This window comes from Macaca mulatta, chromosome 20 (genome assembly GCF_049350105.2).
Source record: "Macaca mulatta isolate MMU2019108-1 chromosome 20, T2T-MMU8v2.0, whole genome shotgun sequence".
NCBI lineage: Eukaryota > Metazoa > Chordata > Mammalia > Primates > Cercopithecidae > Macaca > Macaca mulatta.
Window position 1 is genome coordinate 5,916,471 of NC_133425.1, and position 26,940 is coordinate 5,943,410.

The following is a 26,940-nucleotide window of genomic DNA, read 5'->3' on the forward strand; positions in this document are numbered from 1 at the left end:
CTGTCACCCAGGCTGGAGTGCAGTGGCTGGATCTCAGCTCACTGCAAGCTCTGCATCCCGGGTTCACGCCATTCTCCTGCCTCAGCCTCTCGAGTAGCTGGGACTACAGGCGCCCACCACCTCGCCCGACTAATTTTTTGTATTTTCAGTAGAGACGGGATTTCACTGTGTTAGCCAGGATGGTCTTGATCTCCTGACCTCGTGATCCGCCCGTCTCGGCCTCCCAAAGTGCTGGGATTACAGGCTTGAGCCACCGCGCCCGGCCGAAACTTTTTAACCTTACTTTTGTTTAAAATCTTGATGCAGACGTCTCTTTTTTTTTTTTTTTTTTTTTTTTTGAGACGGAGTCTCACTATGTTGCCCAGGCTGGAGTGCAGTGGTGCGGTCTTGGCTCACTGCAACCTCTGCCTCCTGGGTTCAAGGGATTCTCCTGACTCAGGTTCCTGAGTAGCTGGGATTACAGGCACATGCCACCATGGCCAGCTGATTTTTTGTATTTTTAGTAGAGATGTGGTTTCACTGTGTTAGCTCAGATGGTCTTGATCTCCTGACCTCGTGATCCGCCTGCCTTGGCCTTCAAAGTGCTAGGATTACAGGCGTCAGCCACTGTGACCAGCCAAAGCTGCAGACTTCTTTTAACGAGGCCTTTTGTAGGTTGCGGCTTAAGTGGCTGCTTTGCTAGTTTTCCCTCCTAGGCCCCTCTCCAGCTTTCAGTCAAAGCTGTATCCTCCTTCCTTCTCCCTTTGCCTTGTTTTCCAGCGTCCATGTGGTCTGCAGCTTGCAAAGACCCTGGTCCAGGGGGTTCCTGTGTAACAGTACAGACCTCGTGTGGCCAGGCACGGTGGCTCACGCCTGTCATCCCAGCACTTTGGGAGGCTGAGGCAGGCGGATCACGAGGTCAGGAGATTGAGACCATCCTGGCTAACACAGTGAAATCCCGTCTCTACTGAAAATACAAAAAATTAGTCGGGCGAGGTGGTGGGTGCCTGTAGTCCCAGCTACTCGAGAGGCTGAGGCAGGAGAATGGCGTGAACCCGGGAGGCGGAGCTTGCAGCGAGCCGAGATCGAGCCAGTGCACTCCAGCCTGGGCGACAGAGCGAGACTCTGTCTCAAAAAAAAAACCAAAACAAAAACAAGAAACAGGACAGACCTTGTGGGTCCGAGGCCAGGCGGAGACATTGACCACATGCCCTCCCAGGAGGCCTGATGAGCTTACTTATGCTGGGGCCAGTCCTGTGGCTCCTCTCTTCCTGACCTGCAGCCGCTCTCTGTGAAAAGCCTCCTTGTCCTTGCATTAAAAATAAAACAAGCCAGCTGGGCGCGGTGGCTCAAGCCTGTAATCCCAGCACTTTGGGAGGCCGAGGCGGGTGGATCACGAGGTCAGGAGATCGAGACCATCCTGGCGAACACGGTGAAACCCCGTCTCTACTAAAAAATACAAAAAACTAGCCGGGCGAGGCGGCGGGCGCCTGTAGTCCCAGCTACTCGGGAGGCTGAGGCAGGAGAATGGCCCGAACCCGGGGGGCGGAGCTTGCAGTGAGCTGAGATCCGGCCACTGCACTCCAGCCCCGGTGACAGAGCCAGACTCCGTCTCAAAAAAAAATAAAAAAATAAAATAAAACAAGCCAGGTGTGGTGGCTTTTGCCTGTAGTTCCAGGACTTTGGGGGGCTGAAGTGGAAGGATCATTTAAGGTTGAGACCAGCCTGAGTAAAACCTTGTCTCTGTGAAAAATACAAAAATCAGCTTGGTGTGATGGTATTCACCTGTAGTCTCAGCTCCTGAGGAGGCTGAGGTGGGAAGATCGCTTGAACTTGGGAGATCGAGCTTGCAGTGAGCCATGATCATGCCACTGCACTTCAATCTGGGTGACAGAGCGAGACCCTGTCTCAAAAGTAAAAGCACCTGGGAGTGGGGGACCACCAGGTTGTCTAAGGAGGGGGGAATCGGCCCAGGCTGGAAACCGAACAGATGAAAACTCTCATGCTGAGGAGTAGTGGGATTGTCCCTTTGAATAGCCATTGTACTCCAGCCTGAGCAACATAGCGAGACTCCATTTCTTGGGAAGGTAAAAATAATAATAATAAAATAAAGGTAAAAGTAAAATAAATGTCTCCCCAGACTCCCTTGGGTGGGCGGAGTCTCTGTCCTCTCCCAGCATCACCGGTGTGGACCCTGCACGCAGCTCTCACGTGTGGCTGTGGGTGCTGTGTGGCGTGTGTGCTGAACTCTGGGGAGTGGGAGTTTGGGGGTGTCTCTGTTCCCTGTTTTTTCATGTTCCCTGGGGTCCCTCCCCCAGCCCCTCTGGGGAGCCCCAGTCTCCATGCCCTGTGAGCCATGGGTTTGCAGGTGAGGTGGGAGGGGGAGGGGAGGGGTCACTGTGGCCAGCTTCCTGAGGGTTCAGGGCCCAGAGAGGGTTGGAACCACGATGCCCCCAGTTGTCCTTACCTCTGTCCCGGACTTGGCACTGGACCCACCAGGGGCCCTTTGGTGAGGGTTTGCTGAGGAAGCTGAATGAGCGCCCGTGTGCTTGTAGCCCTGGCTTGTCCGTGGATGGCCATGCTGAGAGTCGGCGCACGTCAGGGACAGCTGCTGCTGTGCGGCCTTCGAGCTGCTATCTTTGTCAGGACTTTTGTGGATGGAAGTGACAGAAAAACTCTTGGGTTTGTTTAAGAAAAGAAAACTAGAGACTTACTGGTGTAGTTTCAGAGAAGACTAGGTGGCCTGAGGTTTCTTCCAGGGAATGTGTCATCAGGGCGGGGATCTCTGTGGCTTAGCCTCCCACCTCCCTCAGCTGGCCCTGTTCTCAGCGAGTGCCCTGCAGGCCAGCGCGTGGCCATCCGGCTGGGTCCAGAGGTGCTGGGAGGCCGTGCGCCTTCTCTTTGTGGCCCCACTTGGGGCGGGGGCCTCCCGTCCTGCAGCCAGGCCACAGAGACCTGGAGTAGGAGGGAGACGCTTTCCCAGAGAGAACCTGAGGGGCTCAGATGCTGGGCCAGACGTGGCTTAGCGTCGTTAAGAGCACAGCTGCAAGGACAGGCCACAGGGGTGCCCAGGGTGGCTGCACTGGCCTTGCCCAGGAGCAGAGAGGACATGTGTGGAGGGGCTGGGGGCCCACTTTGGTTCTGCTGCTTTCTCTCTCTAGAGCGTTAGGCCAGTTCTGCAGCTCTGTGAGCCTGGGTTTGCCCTTCTGCAGACTGGGGCTGGAAGCAGTTCCTCACAGGGTGGCCATGAGGGCTCTGTGATCAGCATGCAAAGGGCTTTACCCGGGGTGCCCACTGTAAACCCCAGTCTGCCAGCCGGCTAGTGGGAGAGAAGGCTACAGCTACCATCATGCACGCCTCCCCCAGACCATTGGTTTTTATTGCACACCAGTAAAGCACTGTCAGCACTGAGTTTCTGCAGTGTGATGAGAAAAAATCACAGCTCACTCAGGCTCCTCCGTCAGTGCTGAGGTGCTGGCTGCGCGGATGCATTCCAGGCCTGGGTGGAAGCGCGGGGTGGGCAGGGGCGTGGGGGTGGGTGCGCTCCACAAAGCTCTGCCTCCCCCGTCCAGCTCCATCACCTAAAGGAGCGGCTGCCGGTGCGTGAACTCCTCCTTTCTGGGCTTCATGACAGCCCTTGTGGCAGCAGCGTGGGAGCGTTGCTAGGCAACCCTGGGACGATGGCTCCTGTGCAGACTCAGCGGAGTGGGCAGGAAATAGGCTCACAAGGGGCCTACAGTCCCAGCATCAGCCCCTGACAGGCTCCCCACGCCAGGGAAGGGAGTGTCCCTCCCTCTGGCAAGCCCAGGTGTCTGTGGTATCCCTCGGTTGGCTGGGAGCTGGAGGCCTGGCTGGGTCCCGGTGGGTGTGAACATGTGCCCCACCTCCCTGCAGCCTCCCCCCGCCTTTTTGAGACAGGGGCTCACTCTGTCTCCCAGGCTGGAGTGCAGTGGCACAATCACAGCTCGCTGCAGCCTCGAACTCCTTGGTTAAGAGATCCTCTCACCTCAACTCAACTTTCCCAGTAGCTGGGATTACAGGTGCCACCACTGCTGGCTGTTTGTTTGTTTGTTTGTTTGGTAGAGACAGAGTTTGACTATGTTGCCTAGGCTGATCTCAAACTCCGGGGCTCCAGCAATCCTCTTACCTCGGTCTCCCAGAGTGTTGGGATTACAGGCCTGAGCCACCATGTCAGGCCCAACAGCCTGCAGCTTTCTGATGTGTGTGGACATTTGCACAAAGCTCTGGCCCAGGATTGGCCTCCTTGGCCACTTTTCGCACCCTTTTCTCCTTTTGCACCCTCCAGCCCCTCCCAGAGGAGACTGGGTCGGCTCCCGTTGCCTGGACACACGGACTTCTGGGTGCTGGTATTGACTGTGTGCTCTGCCAGCCACAGCACTTGGAGCCTTGCGTTAGGCGTGACTTCCGTTCCATTTTGCCAAATGGGGAAACTGAGGCTCGGGTGGGGGCCTGTTTGTAGTGAATGGGTAAGGAGCTAGACTCACCGCCAGCAGCCCTGACTCTGGCCCCGGGCCAGTGCCCTGCCGACTTCTGGCTTCACCCTTCCTCGCTAACAGAGACCACGGCACTTCTCAGCCTTCACAGCACAGCCCCCAGCGTCAGTGTCTCTGTCCACCTCTGTCCACATGTGCATTGGTATCCATACCACGGGACTTGTGGCTGGAGCCTGTGACCCTCCCTCGTGAGATGCAGGGCCTAGGCCCGTGTGGACTTGGTCTCCAGGCTTGTGGTTTGTTCAGCTGATGGCTGCCTGCCCAGGGCTTCTTGTATCGATGGGTTACATGTGCCATTCATTCTGATCGGAATGGAACTCTTAGCTCCAGATGGCAGGAAGCTGCGGTAGCTGTGTGCCAGGTGCCTGTGGGTATGGAGTCCCTGCTGGGTGGGGACATCCTTGGGAGCGCCTGGGTACTGCCAGCCTTTGCCTTGTGTCCATGTCCATGTAGCCTTCCTGGTTGGCAGTTGGGCACACTAATGTTTCTCCCCGTCCCCTTCTCCTGACTACTCTCTGTGGTCCGCGTAACTCTTCTCCTCGTCTTTATTTTTGGTAGGAAATTCACTGTGTTGACAAATCTTAGGAAGAAACATTTTTCTCTGTTCCTTAAATAATAGTAATATTTGGCCAGGGGCAGTGGCTCATGCCTGTAATCCCAGCATTTTGGGAGGCTGAGTCAGGCAGATCTCTTGCGGTCAGGAGTTTGAGACCAGCTTGGCCAACAGGGTGAAACCCTGTCTCTACAAAAAATATAAAAATTTAGCTGGGCATGGTGGCAGGCGTCTATAATCCCAGCTACTCGGGAGGCTGAGGCAGGAGAATTGCTTGAACCCAAGAGTTGGAGGTTGCAGTGAGCCAACATCCAGCAGCTGCACTCTAGCCTGGGTAACAGAGCAAGACTCTGTCTCAAAAAAAGAAAAAAAAACAAAACAAAACATGATAGTAATATTCACAACAGCCGTAGCAACCACCACAGGCAGTGTCTGTGCTGGGTCTGTTGAGAGGACTACATTTGTGCTTTATCCTTGAAACCCATGCGGTAGCACAGTAATGACCCCATTTTACAAGGAAGGAAGCTGAGGCTCAGGAGGACCTGAGATGAAAGCCACCGTGGGCCGCTGGGGTGGGGATGTGTGCCCCTGCCCTGCTTCTGCTGCCCACTTCACGGAGGGACAGTGGGAGAGGAGACATCCTGTGTGTCTGTTGGTTCTGAGCGTTGCCGTTTGGGGTGAGTGCTTGGCTGCGGGCTAAGGGTTCCCGTGTGCTGGGCCAGGAGTGTTCCCACCTGGACGTCTGTGGGGGTGGTTGCTGCAGACATGGAGGGGCTCGTCCCTTCCTCGTGGGTCTTGGTCACTGAGGCCTGTGGTCGGGCTCGGGAGGCAGGATGCTCTCCCCCGACCCAGCTGCCCTTGCCTGAACTGGGCCTGCCAGGCCCTTCCTTTTGATGTCTCATCAATTTTTTGTTTTTGTTTTTGAGGTGGAGTCTCACTCTGTCCCCCAGGCTGGAGTGCAATGGGGCGATCTCGGCTCACCACAACCTCTGCCTCCCGGGTTCAAGCGATTCTCCTGCCTCAGCCTCCCGAGTAGCTGGGATTACAGGCGTGCATCACCACGCCTGGCTAATTTTTGTATTTTTAGTAGAGATGGGGTTTCACCATATTGGCCAGGCTGGTCTCAAACCCCTGACCTGAGGTGATCCGCTGTCTGGGCTTCCCAAAGTGCTGTGATTACAGGCATGAGCCATGGCACCCGGCCTTGTTCTGTTTTGTTTTTTTTTTTTAAACACCTTTATTGTGTTATAATTACCATCTCCTGCAGTTCACTCGTGTTAAGCAAATGATTTGCTGGCTTTTAGAATGCTCACAGTGGCGCAGCCAGTATCCGTTCTTTCAGTAAATCTTTATTGAGAAATAAATGATTCTTTTTCCTCCCAGAATAAACAGGTGCATGTGTCCATTGCTGTTCTGTGCCAGACACCGAGGATGTCATGGTGACTGGAGAGACAGGGTCCCTGCCCTCCATGGAGGGAGTCAGGGAGCCCGATGGTGGCCAGTGGCTTTCCTGGTTACCAGGGTCTGAATGATAGAAGCCCAGGGGCCAAGTGCTTCCTGAGGCCCAGAGAAAGACTTGGCCTGCAGAGGGCAGGGCGAGACCCGCAGAGCAGTACCCGGGAGTAGGGCTCCAAGAGGATGGTACTGTGCTGGGCCGACTGCTGGGGCCCTGGGGGCTGTGGGGAAGAGGGTGGCCTTCAGCCTGTGCACGGCAGGGTTGGGATGAAAGCAGGAGGAAGCTTCTCCTTGGACTCAAGCCAGCCTCGTGGTCTCCCTCGCTTGCCTTTTGTGTTTTCTGGGGCCAAGGCAGGTGCCTTCAAAAGTCACAGGGAGTTGCCCAGTGACCAGCACTTCCCCTCCAAGGCACGCACCCAGGAGAACCGAAAACGCGGTTCAGGCAGACACTTGAGCAGCACTGCTCACCGTAGCCAGGACGCAGGCCCAGTCCGGTGTCCATCACGGAGGAATGCGTGCACAGCGTGTGGATGTCCACACAGTGCCTGTTATTTGGCCAGAAAAAGGAAAGCAGCACCGATGCGTGCTGCTCCGTGGGTGAACTTTGGAAACATACCTAGACAGAAGGTCACCTGTTGTGCAATTCCATGTAAATGACAGGTCCGAAAATGGCAAATCCCTTGAGACAGGAAGCACGTGGTGGCTTCTGAGGGCTGGGGGAGGGGACGGAGAGTGTATGGGTGCTGATGGCTATGCGTGGGGTTTCTGTTTGGGGTGATGAAAAGTTCTGGAAATGGATGGTGGCAGTTGCATGACATTTTAAATGTACTTAACGCTGTTGAAACGTGGTTAAAATGGCAGAGTTTATGTTTTATCTGTTTTAACACACACATTAAAAAGGTGCCAAGCCTGGCATCCACCTTTCCTGCTATCTCGAGGCATGTCCTCTGAGCTCTGCTGCTGCCTGCTTTCTCCAGCTCATCTGTTGACCGACTCCAGGCTTCCAGGCTTGGCTGTGTGGGTCCTGACCGTTCTTGCCAACTCTCTCCTCAGCTGAACTTTGACCTGGACCGAGGCGTGTTTCCAGTGGTCATCCAGGCTGTGGTAGACGAAGGAGATGGTGAGTGCATCCTCTTCCATCCTCCTGGGCGTGCAGGCCATGCAAGGAGGAAGCGCGTCCTGAGGGAGGAGTGCTTGCAGCAGTGATGAAGCAGGCCAGGCACAGGGCCTTGGGCTCGCCACAAGGCGGGGTGTGTGGGCAGCTTGGAGTCTGGGGCAGGTGAGGAAGTGGAAAGTGCAGGAGGGCGGGTCCCAGAACAGACTCTGGACTCTGGACTCTGCGCAGGCTGAGCCCTTGGTGCCGCAGGCCTGCCAGGCTCGGGGAGGTGAGATGCCTGGGTGGGGCAGGCCCAGATTCTTGACTGCTCTGCCCCTTTCTCCCTAGCAGTGGTGGAAGTGACCGGCCATGCCCACGTGCTCTTGGCCGCCTTTGAAAAGGTAAGTGCCATCTGGCCATCACCTTCCCGAGGACCTGGGAGCTGGGCAGGGGGTGGTCTTTTGAGATAAGGCTGAGCAGGGGTTGGGGCTTCGTGGGGTGGCTGAGTGTCAAGGGCCCGGGGCAGGTGGGGGTGTGCCTGTGGCTTCCTGCTTTCCAGAATTCTGGTCCCGAGGCTGAGCGCCGCTGTCAGGAGGCTTTGCATTTGCTTTTTTTTTTTTTTTTTTTTTTTCCTGAGACAGGGTCTCACTCTGTCACCCAGGCTGGAGTTCAATGACCTCGGCTTACTGCAACCTCTGCCTCCCCGGTTCAAGCAATGCGCCCACCTCAACCTCCCGAGTACCTGGGAGTACTATGTACCACCACGCCTGGCTAATTTTTGTGTGTTTAGTAGAAACAGGGTTTCACCATGTTGGCCAGATTGGTCTCCAACTCCTGACCTCAAGTGATCCACCTGCCATGGCCTCCCAAAGTGTTGGGATTACAGGCGTGAGCCACTGGGCCTGGCCTTTTTTTTTTTTTTTTTTGGAGACGGAGTCTCGCCGTGTCATCCAGGCTGGAGTGGTGCGGTGGTGCAATATGTGCTCACTGCAACCTCTGCTTCTCAGGTTCAAGCGATTCTCCTGCCTCAGCCTCTAAGTACCTGCGATTACAGGCCCATGCTACTATGCCTGGCTAATTTTTTTTTTTTTTTGAGACAGAGTCTCGCTCTGTTGCCCAGGCTGGAGTGCAGTGGCGCAACCTCGGCTCACTGCAACCTCTGCCTCCGGGGTTCACACCATTCTCCTGCCTCAGCCTCCCAAGCAGCTGGGACTACAGGCGCCCGCCACCACACCCAGCTAATTTTTTGTATTTTTAGTAGAGACAGGGTTTCATTGTGCTAACTGTGCTAGTCAGGATGGTCTTGATCTCCTGACCTCGTGATCCACCTGCCTCGGCCTCCCAAAGTGCTGGGATTACATACATGAGCCACTGCACCTGGCCACACCTGGCTAATTTTTGTATCTTTAGTAGAGACGGGGCTTTGCCATGTTGACCAGGCTGGTCTTGAACTCCTGACCTCAGGTCATCTGCCTGCCTCAGCTTCCTGAAGTGCTGGGATTACAGGTGTGAGCCACTGCGCCTGGCCTTTTTTAAATTTTATTTTATTTTTATTTTATTTTTTTTGAGATGACGGAGTTTCGCTCTTGTTACCCAGGCTTGGAGTGCAATGGCATGATCTCGGCTCACTGCAACCTCCACCTCTTGGTTCAAGAGATTCTCCTGCCTCAGCCTCACAAGTAGCTGAAATTACAGGTGTCCACCACCATGCCTGGCTAATTTTTTGTGTTTTTAGTAGAGATGGGGTTTCACCATGTTGACCAGGCCGTTCTCGAACTCCTGACCTCAGGTGATCCACCCACCTCGCCCCCCAACAGAGTGCTTGGATTATAGGCATGAGCCACCGCATCTGGCCATCTTTTTTTTAAACAGTTTCTCGCTCTGTTGCCTGGGCTGGAGGGCTGTGGTATGATCTCAGCTCACTGCAGCCTTGACCTCCTGAGCTTAAGAGATCGTGCCGCTTCAGCCTCCTGAGTCGTTGGGACTACAGGAGTACACCACCGTGTCTGGCTAATTTAAAAAAAAAATTGTTTTTATAGAGAGGAGGTCTTGCTGTGTTGCCCAGGCTGGTCTCAAACTCCTGGCCTCACGTGATCCTCCCACCTCGGCCTCCCAAAGTGCTGGAATTATAAGTGTGAGCCACCATACCTGGCCAAGACGCTTTTCAAAGGGTACTTGGAGTATGTCAAGGGAGAATGTTCTAGACTGAGGCCAGCCCTCTAGAATTCTGTGGAGCCTGCTGACACGGGCTGGGGCTCCCACAAGGTGGGCTCCCTGCGGTAGACTTACTTCACCCTGGGGTGTGCAGAGATCAGCAGTGTTGTTACCTCCTTGGGCTGTAGCCTTTTCCCACCAGGCTCAGTGTCCTTGGGTGTCACCTGGCACATGTCACAGAGCCCCAGTCCTGCTGCTCCTTCCCCCACCTGGGTGCCACATCCTGACCGTGCAGACTGGTCAGGCCCCACTCCTTGCAGGAGGCTTTTCCTGACACCACTCAGAACAAACATCTGTTGTCCCCGCTTGATGTTCACGAGGGCAGCCCTCTCCTCTTGGATGTCGTGGCATCCTCAGAGCTGAGTTTGACACCTGGCACAGAGCAGACACTCAGGGAACGCTGGCAGGATGGACGAGGGGCTGCTGCCCAGCTGGCATTGGTTTCTCCTGAGAACTTGGCGGAGGTGATGGGACGCATCCTTGTTTGTTAGTGCCTCGATGGCCCCCCCCAGTGTACACTGACGTTCATCAGCACCCTGCCATTGCAGGTCTGCGTGGCACCATCCTGCGGCCCCGGAGTCAGGAGGGGAAAAGGATCCCGTGAGACAAGGCCCAGCCTGCCTGCTTCGGGCTTCACGCTGCCTCTGGGTCCTGCCTAGCCCAGGCTCTCCACCCACCTCCAGCCCCATGTGTGGCCACAGCCCCTGAGAACTCTAAGTGCAGAGTCCAGCTCCTCCCTGTGATCTGGGTCTTTCTAGAGCACCCCAAGGTCGGGGGTTCTGTAAGCTGGGTAGAGGACCCTTGTCTGTGTGTCCTGTGACGAGGCTGGGTCTGTTCTCTCCTGAGTCCAGGACCACAGACTGTGGTGACGCAAGTGCCCCGGGCAGAGGGCAACCTTCTGCCTTTTTAGCACTGGGCTCCCCAGCTTCTCTCCCCAGCCCGGCCTTGTCAGAAGCCATGGTGACTGTTGACACATCTGCCCCCTCTGGCAGAGGCAGATGGGCCATATCTGGCAAACCGGTCCATTTTGTGCTTCGAGTACAGAACCCAGTGGGAAACTGCTTTATTTTTGGAGTCCAGCATTCTGGAAATTTCTGTCAGAACCCGCCAGCCTCACCGGAAAATTCTGAGTGCTGGTCATGGTTGACTGAGAAGGGATAGGGAGTGCTGTTGCGAGGTCGCCGTAATTAACCTTGTCAAACTGTGAGCGGTGGTGTGTTTCCCTGGATACCATCGGGCACGCTTGTTCTATTTCGTTCCCGCGTTTTTAGAGCTCTGCGGTTCCCTGCGTGTGCACCCCTGTGGGTGCTCCCGCTCTGTCTTTCTAACTCAGCCGGGCCCTGGGAGAGCAGGAACCTGTTTTGTTTGTCTTGATTTTCGTTGCCAGGCGCTGCTTCTCGGTGTGCAGGAGGCCCTTGTCCATCACCTTGGCTGACGGGCCTTCAGCTTGAGTGTGCTTGAGACCAACCGAGGAAAGTTGGGTTCTGTGGGTCGGCGCAGGGTCCCAGGGCTGTATGTTCAGGAGGCTTCAGATAGTTTCACAGCCAGGCCTGAGGACCGTGTTTTGAGAAATCTTGGCTCTTTAGTTTTCAGGTGGCCCCATCCTTTTTTTTTTTTTCTTTTTCCAGCTACGGGCATGGATTGGCTGGGGCAGGGTGGCCGACCCTGGAGGCCACACGGGGTGCTCAGAGGCGCCAGCTTGACCACCTTAACCTCTGTGTCTTTCTCCCCTGCAGCACATGGACGGCAGCTTCTCTGTGAAGCCTTTAAAGCAGAAGCAAATCGTAAGTCATCAGAGGAAATACAAACACACAATCCCATACATACTCATACATAGACACACACAATCCCATACATACTCATACATAGACACACACACACAATCCCGTACATACTCATACATAGGCACACACACACAATCCCATACATACTCATACATAGACACACACGAACACGCACATATACTCACATACTCATAGACACACACACACAATCCCATACATACTCACACATAGACACACACACACAATCCCATACATACTCATACATAGACACACACACACAATCCCATACATACTCATACATAGACACACACACACAATCCCATACATACTCATACATAGACACACACACAATCCCATACATACTCATACATAGACACACACACACAATCCCGTACATACTCATACATAGACACACACACACAATCCCGTACATACTCATACATAGACACACACACACAATCCCATACATACTCATACATAGACACACACGAACACACGCACATATACTCACATACTCATACATAGACACACACACACAATCCCATACATACTCACATAGACACACACACACAATCCCATACATACTCATACATAGACACACACACACAATCCCATACATACTCATACATAGACACACACACACAATCCCATACATACTCACACATAGACACACACACACAATCCCATACATACTCACACATAGACACACACACACAATCCCATACATACTCATACATAGACACACACGCACAATCCCATACATACTCATACATAGACACACACGCACAATCCCATACATACTCATACATAGACACACACGCACAATCCCATACATACTCATACATAGACACACACGAACACACGCACATATACTCACATACTCATACATAGACACACACACACAATCCCATACATACTCACACATAGACACACACACACAATCCCATACATACTCACACATAGACACACACGCACAATCCCATACATACTCATACATAGACACACACGCACAATCCCATACATACTCATACATAGACACACACGCACAATCCCATACATACTCATACATAGACACACACGCACAATCCCATACATACTCATACATAGACACACACGCACAATCCCATACATACTCATACATAGACACACACGCACAATCCCATACATACTCATACATAGACACACACGCACAATCCCATACATACTCATACATAGACACACACGCACAATCCCATACATACTCATACATAGACACACACGCACAATCCCATACATACTCATACATAGACACACACGCACAATCCCATACATACTCATACATAGACACACACGCACAATCCCATACATACTCATACATAGACACACACGCACAATCCCATACATACTCATACATAGACACACACGCACAATCCCATACATACTCATACATAGACACACACGCACAATCCCATACATACTCATACATAGACACACACGCACAATCCCATACATACTCATACATAGACACACACGAACACACGTACATATACTCACATACTCATACATAGGTACACGGACTCACAGACACGAACACACGCACATATACTCATACATAGACACACACGAACACATGCACATATACTCACATACTCATACATAGATACACGGACTCACAGACACACGAACACACGCACATATACTCAGACACACGGACTCACAGACACATGAACACACGCACATATACTCATACATAGACACACATATACATACACAATCACATACATACTCGTAGACACATATACCCATACATAGACACAGTCATACATAGACACACATACATAGACACACACGTACACACGCACATATATTCACGCACTCATAGACACACATACTCAGACACACATGTACACATGCACATATACTCAGACACATTTGTTTGCACACATATACATAGACACATGCACATACACTCACATGTAGACACATATACACACACATACATAGACACACATACACATACATTCACACTCATACTCGCACAGATACACACACACATACATACACTCACACTTACATATAATCACACACACATACTCATACACACAGTCACACACACGTACATAGACACACTCATACACTCAATCACGCACTCATACATAGACACACATGTACATATACACAGTCACATACTCATACATAGACACATACTCATACATATTCACACACATACATAGACATACACACACAAATACATAGACACATTCACTTCGCACACATACATAGGCACACACTGATACACATACACTCACGCACTCACATGCATACTCATACACATGCTCATACATAGGCACACATTCCCTCGCACACATATACACATACATACACACACATACACTCACGATCATTCGCACACATGTACATAGACACACAATCACAGACGTATACAAAGACACACATACACTCACATAGACACTCATACACACATATACAGACACCTACACACATACACTCACATAGACACTCATACACACATATACAGACACCTACACACATACACTCAGACACACACACACATACACACACAGACACATAAACACACACGTATAGACACACATACACTCACTCCTACTCACATATAGACACACACTCTTCAGTACTCTTCATGCACTGCTCTTCCTAGGCCACCCTTGCTGCCTTTGAAATAACTGTGCATGGCCGGGCGCGGTGGCTCAAGCCTGTAATCCCAGCACTTTGGGAGGCCGAGGCGGGCGGATCACAAGGTCAGGAGATCGAGACCACAGTGAAACCCCGTCTCTACTAAAAATACAAAAAATTAGCCGGGCGCGGTGGCGGGCACCTGTAGTCCTAGCTACTCAGGAGGCTGAGGCAGGAGAATGGCGTGAACCCAGGAGGCGGAGCTTGCAGTGAGCCGAGATCGCGCCACTGCACTCCAGCCTGGGCAACAGCGTGAGACTCCGTCTCAAAAAAAAAAAAAAAAAAAAAAAAAAAAACTGTGCAGGGGCTGGGCACAGTGACTAACGTCTGTAATCCCAGCACTTAGGGAGGCCGAGGTGGGCAGATCACTTGAGCCCAGGAGTTTGATACCAGCTTGGCCAACATGGTGAGACCCTGTCTCTACTAAAAATAAAATTAACCGGGTGTAGTAACACATCTCAGTAGTAACACATCTCAGTAGTACAATCTCAGTAGAGGTTGCAGTGAGCCGAGATCATACCACTGCACTCCAGCCTGGGTGACAGAGTAAGAGTCTGTCAAAAAAGAAAAAAGATAGCTGTGCAAGAGCCTGTTGACTTCCCTGTAGAGCTCTAAGCTGTGGGACATTGGGCCCCTGTCTTGGGTGAGCGTATGTGTATTGCATGCCCACCATGTGCAGGGACTCTTGCAGGCCCTGAGTTCTGTCCAGTTTGGGCCATGGTGTCTGGAATATAGTGTTGAGTAAATATTTGCCGAATGAATGGATGGATGGAAAAGGAAGGAAAGAGACCAGAAACAAAGTCTGCAGCTCCTTCTCTTCCTTACAAGGAAGTATTGGACAGAGACTTGGCTTGACTTCATCAATACTTGAAGGATAAAATAGCCTAGAATAAATGGAGCTGTAGAGTAGTCCATCTGTTCTCTGGGGTCAGTAATCCTGGGATGCTGTATTGGGAAGTGTTGTTCCTGGTGGCCTCACGTGTAGGCGCTGAGGATTTAGAGGATGGGGTTCCCTAAACAGCAGTGTTAGATCTTGCAATGAGATGTCCTAGGCTGTGCTTAGTAGTTACCCTGTGTGTACTGTTGGGGCACGTAAGACCTATTTCAAGCCACCACTTGGGCATGATTTTTGTCAGCTTTTTATTTTTTTTATATTTAATTTAATTTTAATTTTTATTTTATTTTATTGAGACAAGACAGAGTCTCGCTCTGTCGCCCAGGCTGGAATGCAGTGGTGTGATCTCAGCTCACTTCAATCTCTGCCTCCTAGGTTCAAATGATTCTCGTGCCTCAGCCTCCCAAGTAGCTGGGACTACAGGTGTGTGCCACCACACTCAGTTAATTTGTTTTGTCTTGTTCTTTATTTTTGAGATGGAGTCTCACTCTGTTGCCCAGGCTGGAGTGCAGTGGCATGATCCCAGTGTACTGCAACCTCCACCTGCTGGGTTCAAGCAATTCTTCTGCCTCAGCATCCCGAGTAGCTGGGACTATAGGCACACGCCACCATTCCAGGCTAATTTGTGTATTTTTTGTAGAGATGAGGTTTTGGCGTGTTGGCCAAGCTGGTCTTGAACTCCTGGCCTCAAGTGATCCACCAGCCTTGGCCTCCTAAAGTGCTGGGATTACAGGTGTGAGCCACCGTACCCGGCCATCTGTTGGCTTTTTGGATGATAGGTTGTCCAGGTGCGGTGGCTCATGCCTATGATCCCAGCACTATGGGAGGTGGAAGTGGGAGGATTGCTTGAGCCTGGGGATTTGAGACCAGCCTGGGCAATGTAGTGAGACCCTGTCTCTATTTAAAATGTAGATCACAAATAAACAAAAGAGAGGTGGAGCAAACTCTAGCAGGTCCAGGTCCCTGCAGGTGCCAGGGGACTAGGAGACCCTGGTGGTGGGCAGGGCCTCGTGTTGAGGGAGCTGGCCAGCAGGCCCTGGGCTCCCTGGAGTGGTGGTCCTGGCCCGTGGTTCGCGGGAAACCCATCAGCACAGACTGCTTTGCAATGTGGTCAGTATGAGGCTTTTGGGTTGCGAGTGGGCGGCAGGACAGAATCAGCTTGGAGACATTGCTTTGGTGTCTTTGAAACCAGAGAGGCTTTCGTGTCTTGTGGAAGGAGGGTCTGGAAAGCAGTGAGCACCTAGGCTGCTGTCTGGTGCCTTTAGGCGTCGGCTCCTGCTGTCCTTGTGAGGCTGGTGGCGGTGGAACTGAGTGGTGTTGGGGGTGGTGAGGCGGTGGTGGTTGGGCCTGTGGGTTGGCTCCAGGTCCCCAGTGGTGGGGAGAGCCACCAGCTCCAGCCCTGTTCCAGGTGCTGCTGGTTGGGTGGGGGCAGGCAGCAGGTTTTCCCTGCGCCTTTCCTGGCCCCCAGGGGTTGAGCTGGGCGGGCCCCTGGGACAGAGGCCTGGAACCTTGGAGGCAGGGCTAGGCCAGGTGGGTGTGGAGGAGCCCTTACATGGCGGTTGGCAAGGGCCCAGCGAGCCCCTCTCTGCTCTCCAGGTGGACCGGGTCAGCTACCTCCTGCAGGAGATCTATGGCATCGAGAACAAGAACAACCAGGAGACCAAGGTGTGTACCTGGGTGAGGTTTCCCTCGCCCACACTGGGAGCAGCCGGGGGACAGCAATGCTTGCCAGTTCCCTTCCAAGCCTTCCTCTGGAGTCCTAGACCACTAGACGCCATCATTTTTCCTTACTTTTTTTTTTTAAAGCTAACACTTTGTGGAACATTTTGTCCTTTCTCCAGCAAATTCACTGGCTTGTTAGGTAAATTGCCATCCAGGTTCCCCAAGGCAGCCCAGGAATGGGGCCAGTGTCTCACCCTCCAGGCTCAGCTGTGTGGCACCCTGCCGCCCGGCTCCCCGTAGACAGCGTGTCCCTGCAGCTCCTGGGATGCCCTTTCTAGATGTCCATAGAACCGGCCGTGGTGCCTGACAAATATGTCGTGGTGGACCGCAGCCAGGGAACGTAGCAGGGGATGAAATTAGTCTTTTTGTTTCTGTTTTTGTTTTTTGAGTCAGAGTCTCTATCTGCTGCCCATGCTGGAATGTAGCAGGGAGATCCCAGCTCATTATGGCCTCTGCCTCCCGGGTTCAAGCGATTCCCCTGCCTCAGCCTCCCGAGTCGAGTCGCTGGGACCACAGGTGTGGGCCACCTCACCCGGCTCATTTTTTTGTATTTTAGTAGAGACAGGGTTTCACCATGTTGGCCAGGATGGTCTCGATCTCCTGACCTTGTGATCCACCCTCCTTGGCCTCCCAAAGTGCTGGGATTACAGGTGTGAGCCACCGTGCCTGGCCTAATTTTTAATTTGTGTATTTTTAGTAGAGATGGGGTTTCACTATGTTGGCCAGGCTGGTCTTGAACTTCTGATCTCAAGTGATCTGCCTGCCTCAGCCTCCCAAAGCTCTGGGATCTCAGGCCTGAGCCACTGCACCTGGCCGATGAACTTTTTTAAAGGCTCACTGCCATGAGTGAAACTCCTGCCTCTTAACATCTCTTGGAAAGTCTCACAGGCCCGCTTCATTGTGGCATCTGGGCCCAGCAAACTGGAGCAGCTCCACGTGGCGGGAGCAGAGCGCCTGGCCGGGCCTCGCCTCAGCCGAGGGCAGTCAGTGCATTCATGTTTCACACAAGGGGCGGCCGACTTTGCGAAAAGGGCCAGAGAGGGAATGTTTTCAGCTGCGCGGGCATATGGTCTCTGTTGCATCGACTCCACACGGCCATTACAACAGGAGCAGCGGGGACAGTATGAAAATGAGTGGGTGTGGCAATGTTCCAATAAGATTTTATTTACAGAAGCAGGCCACAGGCCTAGTTTGTGGGTAACTGGTTTAGATTTTTGGCTTTCTCTTGGTCCAGTTGCTAATGTGGTTTCTGGTAGCTGCCATTAATGAAAATATTTCTTTTTTTTTTTTTTTTTTTGAGACGGAGTCTTGCTCTGTCCCCCAGGCTGGAGTGCAGTGGCCAGATCTTGGCTCACTGCAAGCTCCGCCTCCCGGGTTCCCGCCATTCTCCTGCCTCAGCCTCCCGAGTAGCTGGGACTACAGGCGCCCGCCACCTTGCCCGGCTAGTTTTTTTTTTGTATTTTTTAGTAGAGACGGGGTTTCACCGTGTTAGCCAGGATGGTCTCGATCTCCTGACCTCGTGATCCGCCCGTCTCGGCCTCCCAAAGTGCTGGCATTACAGGCTTTTGAGCCACCGCGTCCAGCCTAATGAAAATATTTCTAACATACTTTTTTTTTTTTTTTTTTTTTGAGGCGGAGTCTCACTCTGTCACCCAGGCTGGAGTGCAGTGGCACGATCTCAGCTCACTGCAAGCTCTGCCTTCTGGGTTCCCGCCATTCTCCTGCCTCAGTCTCCTGAGTAGCTGGGACCACAGGCGCCGCCACCACGCCCGGCTAGTTTTTTGTACTTTTAGTAGAGACGGGGTTTCACCATGGTCTCCATCTCCTGACGTTGTGATCCACCCGCCTTGGCCTCCCAAAGTGCTGGGATTACAGGCCTGAGCCACTGCGCCTGGCCCTAACTTGGTTTTTTTAAACCAAATGATACGGGTGCGCTGACTCTCAGGAAGATGTTTCTTAGGTGCATCTCTTCCACATTTTTTTTTTGGGTCTGAAGAGCAGGAAGAGACCATGTTCTCATGATTTGGGTGGGTGAGGGGCATAGACCCCGCCCCCCCGCCAGGTGCTGACTTTACACTGGATTTGAGCCTGGTGGTTCTGCTATGGGGCAACCTCCCCCCCACTCTGGACTTCTCTTTGTCATGACTGCCCCCGGGGCAGGGTGGAGTGGGGTGGGACAGCTGGGGACAGGAAGCAGGAGCCCTACTCTGGCCCTTGGGAGGCTGCTGACCCACAAGCCCTTGTCTCCGCAGCCCTCGGACGACGAGAACAGTGACAACAGCAATGAGTGTGTGGTGTGCCTGTCCGACCTACGGGACACGCTGATCCTGCCCTGCCGCCACCTGTGCCTCTGTACCTCCTGCGCTGACACGCTGCGCTACCAGGCCAACAACTGTCCCATCTGCCGGCTGCGTGAGTGCCCTGGCGGGCTGTTCTGTGGATGGTTCTGGAAGTTAGGGACTGGCCACACCACAGTAGTTGTGGCCTAGGGGGCCACAGGTCCCTTGTTGGCTAAGAAAGAAAAGAGTCGTCATTTATCCGGTCTGTGCTGAACTCGGGCGTGTTGGCTGTCAGAGTCAGTCACCATGAAAGCTGGCAGGGACGCTAGCACGGGGCATTCAGATCTTCACGTCTGCCTCCAGCCAGGCAAGGCTTGCAGAACAAAGGGCTACAGAGGCGCTCCAGGGCAGATGAACGAAAATTAATCAGTGAATGAAATCTTTATTCTTATTTTATTTTTATTAATTTTTGTTTGAGATAGTTTCATGCTGTCACCCAGGCTAGAGTTCAGTGGCGAGTTCTCGGCTCACTGTAACCTCTGCCTCCTGAGTTCAAGCAATTCTCCTGTCTCAGCCTCCCTAGTAGGTGGGATTGCAGGCACCCGCCCCGCCCCCCCGCCAGCTAATATTTTACTTTTAGTAGAGATGGGATTTTGCCATGTGGGCCAGGCTGGTCTTGAACTCCTGGCCTCAAGTAATCTGCCTGCCTCAGCCTCCAAAGTTCTGGGGTTACAGGCGTGAGCCCCAATGCCTGGCTTTTTTTTTTTTTTTTTTTTTTGAGATAGAGTCTCGCTCTGTCACCCAGGCTGGAGTGCAGTGGCACAATCTTGGCTCACTATAACCGCCACCTCCCGGGTTCAAGCAATTCTCCTGCCTCAGCCTCCTGAGTAGCTGGAATTACAGCTCTGCACCACCACGCCCAGCTAATTTTTGTATTTTTAGTAGAGATGGGGTTTCACCATGTTGGTCAGGCTGGTCTTGAACTCCTGACCTCGTGATCTGCCTGCCTTGGCCTCCCACAGTGCTGGGATTACAGGCAGAGCCACAGGTCCCGGCCTTGTTTCTAAATTTTTTTTTCTAGAGACAGGGTCTTGTTATGTCGCCCAGGCTGGTCTCAAACTCTAGGGCTTAAGTGGTCCTCCTGCCTCCTAAAGTGTTGGAATTATGGGCATGAGCTACCATGCCAAGCTCAGATCTTTATTTTAAAGGTAAAATAGAAAATATTTTGATAAATTTCTAGCATAAAGTTGGTTGCGGATCACACCTATAATCCCAGCACTTTGGGAGGCCTAGGCAGGAGGATTGCTTGAGCCCAAGAGTTCGAGACCAGCCTGGGCAACATGGTGAAACCACATCTCTACAGAAAGTTTAAAATTAGCCAGATGTGTTGGCTATAGTCCCAGTGACTTGGAAGGCTGAGGCAGGAGGATCAATTGAGCCTGGGAGGTTGAGGCTGCAGTGAGCTGTGATTGTGCCACCACTGCACCCCAGCCTGAGAGACAAGGGAAGACCCTGTTTCCAAAATATAAGTATAAATATATATATATATATATATATATATATTTATATAGTCTATTTATATATATATATATTTATATAGTCTATTTTTATATATATATAAATATATAAATATATATATATTTATAAATATATTTATATAAATAAATATGAGTATATATTTATTTATATATAAATATATATATATTTATATATATTTATATATATAGTGTATATATATATATATATATATATATATATATATATATATATAGTCTGAGGTGAAAACAGAAAGTATACTGGGTAGAAAATTGTCCAGTGAATTAAATTGCGTTTTCTAGAGCACTCCAGACATTTCCTCAGTGAAAAGCCGTTGCATAGGGCCCCGTTCTGAGTGTCTTCCAGTAGAGGGAACCTGAATGTTCTCAGGGTGAAAAAACCACCAGGTTAAAATGCGCATCCCGCTGGCAGGCCCTTGCCCTGGTTCCTGGGATCCCTGGCGTGGGTCCTGGCAGCTGGACCGGGGCGTGGGGGGGATTTGCCTACGCAGCTGCAGGACATGCGCACTTAGTAGACCAGCAGACCTCCGAGCCAGGCGTGGGGCTGTGCGAGGACGCTGTTCTGTGCAGTCAGGCCATGGGGTCACGAGAGGTGTCCAGATCCCAGGAGGAAGTGAGGAGGCTGCTGGGGCCTGGAGGGAGAGGCTGGCCGCCCAGCCTGTGGCAGATCCTGTAGCAGGGAGGGCTGGCCCAGGCCTCTGTGGTCTGTCAGCCTGTGCTGTCTGAAAGCCACAGAGTTGTGGGGGCGGGGACCAGGAAGTGGGGCCAGGGGTGGGCTGTCTGGGAAGGTTCTCTGTGCTTAGGAGGCAGGCATTGTTGAGGACTGAGCCTCAGGGATGCTGTGTGGCTGGAGATACAGCAGGGCAGCTTTCCAGGGAGGGTGCCCTGAGCCGAGTGCAACTCTGGAATCTTCAGGTGTGTGGGGTCTGTGGGTCGGGGCCGTCAGACTCGAGTTCAGAGCCCCCGTGTGGCTTTGAGCCTCAAGGAGGTGGCAGTAGAGGTGCCCCTCACAGGCGGCCGAGGACAGGGCCTGCTGTTCTCAGTAGAAATGAACACAGAGGCGGCCTGAGGTCCTGTCCCTGGGCTGACTGCAGATGCTCTCCCGTTTTGGTTTGCTGGAAGTGGCTAGTTTGGTTTGGTGGTTTGGTGATTCGGTTTCCTGGCCTGCATACATCACTAAAGGTGTCTCAGGAACATTCTGCAGCAGCCTGTGGGGCCCTTGTGTGAGCAGGACTGGCACTGTGGGATGACGGGGCATCCTAGGTCCTGGTTTATCTTCCCTGCTCCCAGTGGCTGCTGTGTGTGCTCCTCGGCTTCCCCAGTGTGATGTTCTTGCCTCAGTTTCCCCAGCGTGACTCCCCACCTCAGCTTCCTCAGCATGATGTCCTTGCCTTAGTTTCCCTAGCATGACATCTCCACCTTGGCTTCCCCAGTGTGATGTCCCCGCCTGCCATCCTGTCCAGCAGCCAAGAGCTCCTCTGGGCTCAGCCAGGACTGCTGATTTGCAGTCACATCCTGTCTCGAGTGCAGCCTGGAGCTTCAGGGGTGTGACGCCTTGGGGGTCTTGGCACCAGCCTCTTGGAAACACCCTCTGGAGCCCCGCCTTGGGCAGCACTGCGTGGCCTCGCCGTGTCTCCTGTCCGGGGCCATTTCATTAATACTGTGTTTGCGGAGATTCTGTCTCTCGTCTTTGGAGCCCCCCTCCCTGTACAGGCGAGCTTCTTTCTTTCTTCCCCCTTTTTTCTTGCCTATTAAACCGCCTTTTAAAACTGAAAAAAAAAGAAAAACTGTGTTTGTTCTGATGTGGAAGCGGGGTTGCCCTGGGACCCCTGTGGTGTGTGGGGGGTGTTGATCCCTGGGGCTTCGAGGGTCCCCTCGGGGCTGGGTGTGTCGCCCGGGCCTGATCCGAGCCCTCCTTCTGCCGCAGCTTTCCGGGCCCTCCTGCAGATCCGGGCGGTGCGGAAGAAGCCAGGAGCCCTGTCCCCCGTGTCCTTCAGCCCTGTCCTGGCCCAGAGCCTGGAGCACGATGAGCACTCTGTAAGTGCCGCCTCCTGCCTGCGGGATGGGCGGGCGCGAGAGGGGTGTGAGTGCCTGGGCCAGGCCCGAGGCCCAGACGGTCCAGCCGGCAGCCCCGTGTTCTCATCTGTCCAGTGAGCAGGCTTGGCCCCCATGGGTGACCATGAGGCATGAAGGGGGTGGCCAGGCTGGGCCCTGGGATGCCGCTGCTGGGAAGAGTGCTGCTGCCGTCAGTACCCAGAGCCTGCGACAGGGCTGAGCGCAGTCGAGGTCTCCAGGTGCTTTTTTTTTTTCTTTTTAAGGCAGGGTCTCGCTCTGTCACCGAGGCTGTTGTGCGCCCAAGGTGGTGCAATCTCAGCTCACTGCAGCCTCGACCTCCCAGCCTCAAGCGATTCTCCCACTTCAGCCTCCCAAGATGCTGTGGCCACAGGCGTGCACCACCATGCCCAGCTCATGTTTTGTATTTTTAGTAAGATGGGGTTTCCCCATGTTGCCCAGGCTGGTCTCAAACTCTTGGGCTCAAGTGCTGGTCCTGCTTCAGCCTCCCAAAGTGCTGGGATTATAGGCCTGAGCCACTGCCGCTAGCCCGTGGTTCTTAGTGAATGAGCCGTGCTCTTTCCCTCATGAGTTGCTGTGCAAGGGGCGCTGGTGACCCTCCTCCCACGCTCCAGGCCCTCTAGGCTCCCTCACCGGGGACCTTAAGGGCAGACCCTGCTTCAGCCACACAAGGAGGTGGAACCCTGGCTCTCTCCAAGGAGAGAGACAGAGACACGGAGAGAGATGCACAGAGAAACACAGGGACGGGGCGAGAGAGAGGTAGAGAGACACACGGAGAGACAGAGACAAATGTGGAGAGACACAGACAGGGCAAGAGAGATGTGGAGAGAGAAAGGGAGAGAGACAGATGTGGAGAGACACGGGGAGAGAGACGGAGAGATAGGAAGAGACAGATGTGGAGAGACGGGGAGAGAGATGGAGAGATAGGAAGAGACAGATGTGGAGAGACACGGGGAGAGACAGAGACGGGGATGGGTGGCAGGGGCTCTGGTGGGCGGGGAGCAGAATGGGGGAGTTGGACAGTGACTGGCTGGGCCTGGGTCTCAGGCCCACTGCTCCCCACTGGCACGTGCATTGTCAGATTGAGTCATTTTCTTGGCTCTTAGCTGCAGCTGTTTGGAGCCGTTGGTTCTTCCAGGCCTGCTGCCTCTCTAAACAGAAAAGAGGAGCAGAGCCCCGAGGACTGGCGTTCACAGACACCGCCTTTGCTCTTGAAGGCTCCTCGCAAGCTCCCTTGATCAGGGCCTTGACCTGGGCCCCGTGGGCCTCCCTGGCAGTAGGTGCAGTGTTTCTGAAATGGGACCAATTTCAAAAGTCTGGAATTTCCCTTAAAACCCAGAGTTTGGGATTGTCTTTTAAAATCTGACATGGTCTTGAAGCTAGAGGAGAAACATGGCTTGGGGGTCCCTGTCAACCCGGGTGCGCTAGGTCCCTGCCATTGTGGGGCTCCTGGGACTATGCCCTCCGCACTTGTGATGTTGACTTTGATTTGGAAACGCTGTGTGCGCTCAGGTTTTTGGTGGCGAGCGAAGCAGCCCCTGAGGGATTTGCCTCTGAGAGAGTTTCCTCTCTCAGGCAGGGAGAGATGTATGCTCAGGCATGGCTAGCTTTATTGTCACTTGTTTTTGCCCCGCCCCGTTTGTGTCCTGGTGGCTGAGGGCCCAGTAGGCCCCTCTATGTTTGTCCCTCTTAGGCTGAGCTGAGATTCCCCTACAGTGCAGGGCGGCCGGGGTCCGAGGTGTGACCAGGCAGCTCTGACCTTCAGCCACCCAGGGAGCCGTCCTCCCCTCTGCACGGAGTGAAAGCAAATGCTCCTCGTCACCTGCCAGGTTCCTGTCGGAGCCGATTCCACATAGTGCCAGAAACAGCCACCACGGGCGTTCTGTCCAGCGAGTCCCTAAAGATGATGGTGGGTGGGTGGGTCTGGGGCTGACTCTTCTCCCCAGTCCTCTTGAGGGGTTTGTCATTGTGATGAGTTAGCACCAGTGCCTGGGCACTGGCTGGGGGACTTTGACCGCAGTGGCTTCAGGATCCCTGCCCTGCACCCACCCCACATTAGGGAGCGTCCAGCTGCCCTCACGTCCACCTTGGCCCAATCTGCTGCCCAGGTGACCCAGACTGTGAGGGGCCAGGCACTGCGGGTGAGATTGGGTTCCACAGCCTCCCCACTCCAGCAGCACAGCTCCTGGGAGCTCCCTAGATGCACACGTGGCCCGCCCAAGGCCCGAGTCAGAACCCGCACTTAGGACGTTCCCAAGATTCACGTCCACTGGAAGCTTTTGAAGTTCTGGGCCGCGGTGTGGCGAAAGGACAGCCAGCCAGAGAGACCTGTCCAGCCCACTCCAGGGCCACGTGGGGGTGGTGGTTGTAAAACATTTGATTTTTATCTTGACAGTGTCCCTTTAAAAAATCAAAGCCGCACCCCGCCTCCCTGACCAGCAAGAAACCTAAAAGGGAAACAGTAAGTGTCTGGTCCTCCGGCTGCGTTTTTTTGCCCCGCCCTCATTTTTAAGTCCATGACAAGTAGGGGAGATGGTTTCCGCCCCAGGCTAGTGTCTGATTCGTGTAACCCATCCGCTCTGCTCTCCCGGTCACGGCCTCCCTGCTCAGGGAGTTTGTGGAACCAGAAAAGCCTCGGTCTGTGGGCGAAATGCCAGGCTCGCTGGCCCCGCCGCCCTCCCCTCAGCTTTGCCTCCGCCCCGCGTGGCCCCCGTGCCGTTTCCCTTTTTTTTCTTGCTGGCAGTGGAATGGACATTGCAGGCGGAACTAACGTCGCTGCTGCGTGTTGCAATCGCGCCCCACGCATGCTTCTCGGCCCCGCGTCCCACTCCTTCACCCTGCGGGTTCGAGCTCTTTGGGCTGAGGACTTTGGTTTTCTTGGGCTGTCCCTGTGCCCCAGGGAGCAGGCAGGGGGACCAGCACATGACTAGCTGGAGCCTCCGTGGCCCAGGCAGACCCAGCCGAAACCTTGCGGGCCTTGGTGTAGAGAGGTGGAGGCCTCTCCGGAACCACCCAGAGCGCATTTTCCTTTCTAGAGGGTGAGGGGCTTCTGTGTAGTTATTTATCTTTAACTTGGAGGCAGGTACGGGAGCAAATGTGGGGGACATAAAGGTCCAGAAAAGCATCCCAGGCTCAGGGCCTGGGCCATGCCCACTCCCCGATTTCTCCCCCAACTCCCCGTGGTCCCCAGGCACCCCCCCCATTTCACCTTCCCTTCCAGGAGCTCGGTCAGGCAGGCCCGGCTGTCCTGAAGGGAGCAGTGACTAGCGGTTTGCCCCTCAACCTGGTTTTGTGGGGACAGAGCAGGGGCCCCTGTAGTCTGACTTCCGTTCCCCAGAACCTGAGCATTTTCCTTCTTCCTCAGCCTTGTCGATTCTGCTCCCAATGAGGGGAGAACAGTGGCTCTTAGCCACGGCACCCATTAGAATTGCCTGGAGGAGGCCAGCCCCCAGAGGCCCGGGCGGGGCACAGCTCCCGACAGCTCAGCTTTCCCCGGTCCAGGACACCCCGACCGTGTCTCTCGCCTCTGGCATGGCTTTGCTCTGCCCCTGCTCCCAGCTCCTGTCTGTCACTAACCCTTCACTCTCCACCTGTGGCCAGGCGGGACTGAAAGCCAAGGAGGGGCTGGTTGAGGCCAGGGCTGGGGCGGCTCTTGGCAGATGCCCTCGTGCCCATCATCCCGGGCACCAGCATGGGCGTTTGGGCATCTGGCCCCGTGCTGGAGCTGATGGCTGAGGCAGGGAGTGTGTCAGTGCTGCCAGGGAGCTCTTGGCCACCCTCTGAGGATGGGGGAGTCTCAATCCCCCAAAGGACAGAGTGGACAGGAGGTCATCAGGAGGAGGGTCTGGGGAGCAGGTGGTCCCTGGGCATGAGCCCCCTCACGCACCCTGTCCCTACAGAGCTCTGACAGCGTCCCACCTGGCTACGAGCCCATCTCGCTGCTTGAGGCGCTCAACGGCCTCCGGGCTGTCTCCCCGGCCATCCCCTCGGCCCCTCTTTATGAAGAAATCACCTATTCAGGCATCTCGGACGGCCTGTCCCAAGCCAGCTGTCCGCTCGCCGCTATTGACCACATCCTGGACAGCAGCCGGCAGAAGGGCAGGCCGCAGAGCAAGGCCCCCGACAG

The 26,940-nt window shown here is 53.8% G+C and overlaps 1 protein-coding gene across 19 annotated transcripts in view; it reads left to right on the top strand.

Annotated features, from left to right (window-relative positions):
* MGRN1 (mahogunin ring finger 1) overlaps positions 1–26,940 on the top strand; it is a 65,765-nt gene that overhangs the window by 29,575 nt on the left and 9,250 nt on the right. For 7 of the 19 annotated variants that reach the window (XM_077985497.1, XM_077985498.1, XM_015125544.3 and 4 more), the window contains exons 6-13: positions 7,555–7,621; positions 7,949–7,998; positions 11,548–11,595; positions 16,781–16,849; positions 19,159–19,318; positions 22,669–22,778; positions 25,210–25,275; positions 26,714–26,940. In XM_077985497.1, coding sequence (XP_077841623.1) covers positions 7,555–7,621; positions 7,949–7,998; positions 11,548–11,595; positions 16,781–16,849; positions 19,159–19,318; positions 22,669–22,778; positions 25,210–25,275; positions 26,714–26,940 — 797 coding nt within the window. Of the gene's footprint in view, positions 1–7,554; positions 7,622–7,945; positions 7,999–11,547; positions 11,596–16,780; positions 16,850–19,158; positions 19,319–22,668; positions 22,779–25,209; positions 25,276–26,713 lie in introns of all 19 variants that reach the window. The other 12 variants (XM_077985502.1, XM_077985503.1, XM_015125546.3 and 9 more) reach the window with 3 other exon arrangements.